Source organism: Hipposideros armiger, unplaced genomic scaffold (genome assembly GCF_001890085.2).
Source record: "Hipposideros armiger isolate ML-2016 unplaced genomic scaffold, ASM189008v1 scaffold_170, whole genome shotgun sequence".
NCBI lineage: Eukaryota > Metazoa > Chordata > Mammalia > Chiroptera > Hipposideridae > Hipposideros > Hipposideros armiger.
Genome location: NW_017731520.1, coordinates 2,109,430 through 2,116,420, shown reverse-complemented (window position 1 = coordinate 2,116,420; position 6,991 = coordinate 2,109,430). Strand labels below are relative to the sequence as shown.

General features: G+C 39.1%; 1 protein-coding gene and 1 long non-coding RNA gene across 2 annotated transcripts in view; one reads left to right on the top strand and one right to left on the bottom strand.

Annotated features, from left to right (window-relative positions):
- Positions 1 to 539, bottom strand: part of ZBTB10 (zinc finger and BTB domain containing 10) — a 30,214-nt gene extending 29,675 nt beyond the window's left edge. The window contains exon 1 of the mRNA XM_019651944.1: positions 130 to 539. Within this exon, the coding sequence (XP_019507489.1) occupies positions 130 to 225 (96 nt within the window). The 5' untranslated portion in view covers positions 226 to 539. The remainder of the gene's footprint in view (positions 1 to 129) is intronic.
- Positions 1 to 6,991, top strand: part of LOC109387828 (uncharacterized) — a 90,112-nt gene that overhangs the window by 65,696 nt on the left and 17,425 nt on the right. The window lies entirely within an intron of this gene.

Below are 6,991 nucleotides of genomic sequence, written 5' to 3'. Positions count from 1 at the left end.
GGGCCGGCGGGCGGGGGACAAAGGGCCGGGCGGCGGGCTGGGGGTCCCGGGAGGGCCGGGCTCCGCCGCGGACACACAGCTGGCGAGTGTCAGGGTCGGGCCGCCTCCCCGCCGCCCGCGCGCACCTACCCGCGCCCGGGACGCTCGCCTTCCTGCTCTCGCCACGAGTCCACCTGGGACCTGGGAAATGACCGTGCGGTGGGAGCCGCGCTCCGGCCGTGTCATGCGGAGGGGGCAGGCGGCGGTGCCTGAGGAAGTGAACTTATTTCATGTTGTCCCTTCACAAAGGCTGGCCCAGGCGGCGCCTTTCACGCGGGGAGGTTCCAGCCGCGGACACCTCCGGCTCTGAGGCATTGTGTGTGCCAGGCGGCGCCTCAGACCCGAGGCAGTCATCGGTGCACAGAGAATGCACCGCCCCGAGTGTCTTATTGCTGTGATGAAATGGAAATTTAAATAAAAGGTCGAACACGTGCGTTCACTGGGAAGTATTGACATGGCTGTTACATCACCGGCAGCCAATCAGATACCTCCAGTGGTGTTTATACTTCTACAACCACCTTGTGAGTATTACAGTATGTCATAACGTTATAAATATTAGGCAGGGTTTTCCCCGGGAGCGGGGAGGAGTCTGCCTCTGCCGACGTTGTGTGGGACTCTGATCACCGTGTGTGCAAAGACAAGAGTTAATTTTCAGGACTTCTTTTTCAGCTGTTTACATGGCATGTGGAATTTAGGATGATTAGAAGAGCAGAGTTGAGCTGGAAAGGAAACTCATAACCTTAGTCAACTTTTTCAGAAAAAGATTTTCCAACTGAGAGCCCTTATTTTTAAGTTTTTAATATGCTAAATTTAGCAAATTCTAAAGTGTTTAGGCACATTTTACTATTTTTAAATGAGATAAATCTTAAATTACTTTCATTCAGACCTATTTCGGGTTAAAGAAAAGTTCTCAAACTATGGAAGAGTGTTTACTCTTTTAAGAAAGATATTAAAAGTTTAATCACAAACTAAACAAAATATTTCAAGATAATTATTGAGTGGAAAAGGATATTTATATGGCAAGGTACATTTTTTTATATTAACATATATTAGAATGTGCATAGGAAAAATGAGGAATACCCATGAACTCTGCAATTACAGACCACCTAGTGTTAGGGGCTTTAATGTTCTACATTATATATTAATAGAAAGGTATGTATTTTATAAAGAGCATGTGTTAAAATTTTTAGGCCCCCTAGTTTTTTTATTCTGTTCTCTTAAGAAATTTTTATTTTAAAATAACAGTATTTAAAGCTTTGAATATATAATGTGGAATATGGCATATGGTATGTTTTTCAAGATTAACTTTGAAAACCAGATGCTCATAGGCATGATAGTATAAAATACCATTTGTCTTAATACTCTTAAATGGACTACACACATGCATGCACAGCCAGACCCTACTACTGATTATATAGATTTATTGAAAGTAACTTTCACCTAACTCACTGTAATTTTAATATCTGTGTAAATGAGCAGTGTTGTGTATCAACCAGAACATTAGTTCTACCTTATAGATGGAGTGTAATTTTAATGTAAAGAATGATGCCACTAACCTGCCACAAAAAGATTTTGGCTTTGGGTTATTTTTCCGGTAATGATCATATTGTCACCTGGCCACCAGTGATCAACAGCTTGAAATTCCGATACTGGTCCTCACATTGGTACAGTTTGTGACTTTTAAAAAAAATTTTGTTCTGCTTTGTTTTAGTACTTGGGAAGTTTAGGGCAGCAGAATCTCTGACATTGATACCTGGTTTGTACCTTAAAGAAATGAGAGGATTCTGCCTGCTTTGCTGTATATAATCTGTGCTTCCATGAACATGTGAGGAGTGTAATAATAATAATACTGTGCTTTGTAATGCATTTAAAAAATTCTAGGCACTTTGCAAATAAATGCATTATTTATGCTATTTTAGCCACCACTGACTCCCCCATAAAGAGGGAGGGGTTCCTGAAGTTAATTGCTTACCTGGGGTTGAGTCCATGGGAAGTGAAATTGGACTTGAGAATTTTTATTTCAACTTTAAAGGTTGTTCTCATTCCAAAACTGTGGAATTCGTATCTTTGCTTCTTTTCATCTCATATGCCTCGTATATACTAGGCACTATGTAAGTTCATGCTAGTATTACTATTTTTGCTTTCTGGTAGTGCCAGAATCACCAAAAATGTTGGAATCAATAATGGTATTGTGTCAGGACTGAATTTTTCTCAGACATATATTTTACCTGATATTGTGTCTTCTGTCTGGAATTACGTTTAAATAGGGACTAATTAGGAATAAACAACACTAGATTCCAGTGGTACAAATAGATTACTTAAATTCTGGGACCACTGGACTCCCAACAGCCAAGTAGTGTGAGCGTGTGGTGTATGTGTGCATGTGTATGTGTGTGTGTATGTGTGTGTATGTATGTATTTATACTTTTATCGTTCTGCATGCATAAATATATATTCATTGTCTTCCTCTAAACCTGAAAGAAGATGAAATCAGAAAGTTCAAGAGGATAGTAACCACAAATGAATCAGAACACCCCATACAGGGAACTTTGAGTAACAGAAGGGGATCTCCTATTCTGTAAATGGAGTTTTGAAGAATTCCCCCAGCCGTTCCAGTCTTCTACTAGCAAGCAGGGATCTGTTCTCCCTGCTAGCCCCTATGTTTACTGTTGGGGTTCTACCATATTCAGGGGGATTCCCCCTTATGCTTACCAGGGGAACCCCTCAAGAATGGGGCATCCCCAACCCATTTGTCCCCTGGTTTCACTTTAAGCTGTGTAAAACTGCTGCAGACTACCTTGACACTGCCCCGCTATCACTCAGTGTTGAGGCTGAGCTCCTGTATCTGGTTCAGATGACCTTTGATGGTCAAACTTGACTGGTGTTGGTAGAGGCACTTTGCCTGTCAGGGCCTGTGATTCTGCCTGTGGATGGATATGCGTCATTCTCTGGAATGGAGTATCTGAGAGCTGAGACTGTGTATAACTCGCTCTGATACTCCCCTACCCCAATCCCAGCCTGGCACATAGTAGGCACTTAGTAAATGCTTGTTGACTACTTTCCCTCCTCTTATTTTGGTAGGCAACTTTTCTTCTGGCTCTTTTTTTTTTTCCTTGCTAAGTAAAAAATATTCTTTTTAAAGATATTGAGTTAATGTTTCCATTGCATTTACATTAAAAGGAACTACAATTTTACATATGTACCTATATATAAATTATAATGAAATATTATTCAGAAGTACATCCTGCCTTCGTAACAACAAGAATGAACCTGGAGGACATTATGCTAAGTGAAATAAGCCAGACGCAGAAGAAAAAAATGCCTCATGATCCCACTTATATGAGGAACCTAGTCAGTCTCATAGATGCAGTAAGTGGAATGGTGAGTGATGGGGGCGGGGGAGGGTGAGATGAACGGTATTAGTCAAAGGGATCCACGTTTCAGTGATGTGAGATGAGCAGTCCTGGAGATCTGCTGCACAGCACGTGCCTGTAGTTAGCAGTGCTGGATTGTATACTTACATTCTGCTAAGAGGGTAGATCTCAAGTGCCCTCATCACAGAAAAATAATGAAGTGGGCAGGACGAGGTGTTTGGAGGTGATGGACGTGTTTGTGGATATGTTTATGGATCGATTGTGGTGATGGCGTCACCGGTGTATACTTAGCTCCAAACATGTCAAGTTGTATACAGTAAATATGTCCAGCTTTTTGTATGTCAGTCATACCTCAATAAAGGGGTGTAAGCAAAAAATAAAACACACAATGATAATTATATAGTGGGCTATTAGATGCATTATTAGCACCATTTTCTAGGTAGCTTACAGTGAATTTTAAACAGTTTACACAACCTCCTTGTCAGTTACATCAGGTATTATCTTCATTTAATAGATGAGGAAACCCAGGTAGAAAAAGGTTAATAATCTTCATACTATTTATTACACTACAATTAAACATTTCAAAACACTTTTATAACTTGGTGTTTGGATGAGGCTAACGTTATATTTGTAAGGTTGAAGACAAGGTAACACTCTCTATTGTAAGGCACCCTTAACTACTAAAACACACATGATACTCTTAACAATGTATCTACATAATTATAGGCTTCACTAAATTTTAAACTTTTTTTATTCAAACATGCTCATAGGAGAAAAGAAAAAGAAGAAAGCTCATCCATCATTTGTAGTACGCCGAACTAACCACTATTGTGTAAATACAGTTTTCTTTTTCTGTGCCTAGCTAAAATTGTTTTTTGGTGTTTATAAGTTGGATCTTAGTGTATTTCTGCTTTTAGTAATTAATATGTTTCAAAATGATGAAATCTTTTTTCATATTTTAATGGGCATGGATATATCATAATTGATTTAACCAGTCTTTCATTCTTTTTTTTTTTTTGCCATTATAAACAACTCTTTAGTGAATGTTCCTGAAACTAAAGTTTTCTATCTATTATTTCCTTAGGATAAATTCTAAAAGGAGAATTTCTGGCAAAAGGAATGAACATTTTAATAAAGTCTTATTATTGGGTTGTCGGAAAAGTCATGACGCGTTTTTCCAACGAAAAACATAGAAAACATACATCATGACTTTTCCGACAACCCAATAGTATCCCCTGGCTGCCCTCCAGAAATGCTCTCAAAAGTGTAAAAAGAAAATACTAACAGGTATTTTTTATATACTGGTGAGTAAAATATGTAGTTCTAAGGACAACACAAAAGCCAGAAACCTTAAAGAAAAAGGTTGACAGAATCGACTATATAAATTATAAAACTTCTGTTTTTCAAAAACATAATCAAAAGTTTTTTAAAGTGAACTCAGAAAAAGAAATTTGGGTATATATGACAGACAAGGCTTCATAGCACTAATATGCAAAGGGATCTTATAGATCAATAAGACAAACACCTGTCTAGTAGAGGAAAAGTGTACAAAAGACATGTATTAGAAAATCACATAAGAAGAAATATAAGTGACTTGTAAACATATGAAAAGATGTGCAGACTTCACCAGTAATCACAGAAGTGTGCATACAAAACACCAGTAGATAAGTAATTTTTAACCCGTCAGAGGTATAGGAAAATGAATATAGTTGGGAATGTAGGTAGGAATAACTTTTCTGGTAGACTGCCTCTATGCATCAAAAAATGTGATGTTTATGTATCTTTTTACCCAGCAATTTCTGTTCTAGGAATTTATCCTAGACAGGTATGTTAAGATGTCTGTGCAAGGATGCTCATTGTAACATTGTTTATAAGCCTAAAAACTTAAACTGCCATCAATGTGGGGTTATTTACATACATTATGGCACATGCCTGTAATGAATTACTCACCAGCCATTAAAAAGGTTGATGTGGCATTATATTGGGTTGTCGGAAAAGTCATGACATATTTTTTCTGTTTTTCGTTGCAAAAATGCGTCATGACTTTTCTGACAACCCGATATAAGTCCAAGGCTTGTTGACTTAAAAAAAGGCAATCTATTAACATATAATAGGAATAATTAATTCCAACAATATTTATCGAGCACCTACTTTATTGAGCACTGAAAATGTATATATGCATATATATATATATACACACACACACACACACACACATTTTAAGAAAGGAAACGTGTATTAAAATTGTAATTCTCAATATATACCGATAACAAAAGATGAATACAAGTCACGTTTGACTTCTGCAATTAAAAGAGGTGCTCAAAGTGGTTCCCATCAGCGTCCAGACACTTCTGATTAGGACGAACTATTGCTTGAGCAATGTTGACCAAAGTGCCCGCTTGTATACATTTTTTTGGCACCCCCGGTGTATGTTGTTGCCAAACAAAACAGCTGTGATCCCTACAGCATATATGTAAGTTCATATGTGAATGTAAGCGTGGAAGGTAGTTTAAAAGGACATTCACCAGGATGGAGACAATAATTATCTCAGCAGAGTTTTAGTTTCTAAGAAACTTTCTTGATACCCATCCTGTACTGTCTCATATTGAGAGTGTAACCTAAATTGAATATATAATGAAAAAAAAAATCCCAAATAAAGCTATTTTCATTTGGGGGGAAAAGTTAACTTTGACAATCAATGACAGGCTTTTTTTGCCCAGGACTTCTGGGAAGGGGCACTGTTGGTTCTTCTTCTTCTCCAGTTACTGTGAACCAATTTTGCCCTGCCCCCAAAAAATAACACAAAAGGTTTAAAAGATAAAAACCAGTTGTTTCTTTTCTTAGAAAATTCCAACCCCTTTAAACTATTATTTATTTTTTAAAAGCTTAAGTTCACATGCAGATGTTCAAGGAAGCATCTATCTCAATAAACCCTCCATTCTGGCCCTGCCCTCCAACCCATCCCTACACGGAAGCCAGTAATCTCTTCAAAATGCAAATCTGATCCTATCACCCGACCCACACTTAAAACCCTACAAAGGTCTCAATTCTTTTCTGTTGGTCTACATATCCAAACACCGTTTTGCCTGCAGAGCCTGGCCAGGCCTGGCTGCCTTCCTCCACTCCAGTCCCATCTCATCTCATGCATCTCATGCATCTCATGCCTGGCTCCACTCCTTCCCCCACATTCGCTTTGATCCCTGCCTGGCCTTTGCACAAGCTGTCCCTGTGCGTATGCTCTCCCCTCCCTGCTCCTGACTAATCCTTAGGTCACTTCCTCAGAGCAGCTTTCCCTGACCACCCTCACCCCCAACATTCCAACATCCTGTCACGGGGTCACCTAGCATTTTTCAGCTTCCTTCACAGCACTCGTCACAACTGCAGGGTTTTTGTTTGTTTGTTTGTTTTATTGTTAGTTTCAGGTGTACAGAACAATACAATAGTTACCCTTTTTTCACCCTCACCAGGTAACAACCTTCCTCCCCCCATCTATTGCCCTCCCACCCCCGATATCATGCTTGTCTACTACAATTCCATTGAATCCGTTCCCGCTCTCTACTCCATGTCCTGAGACTATA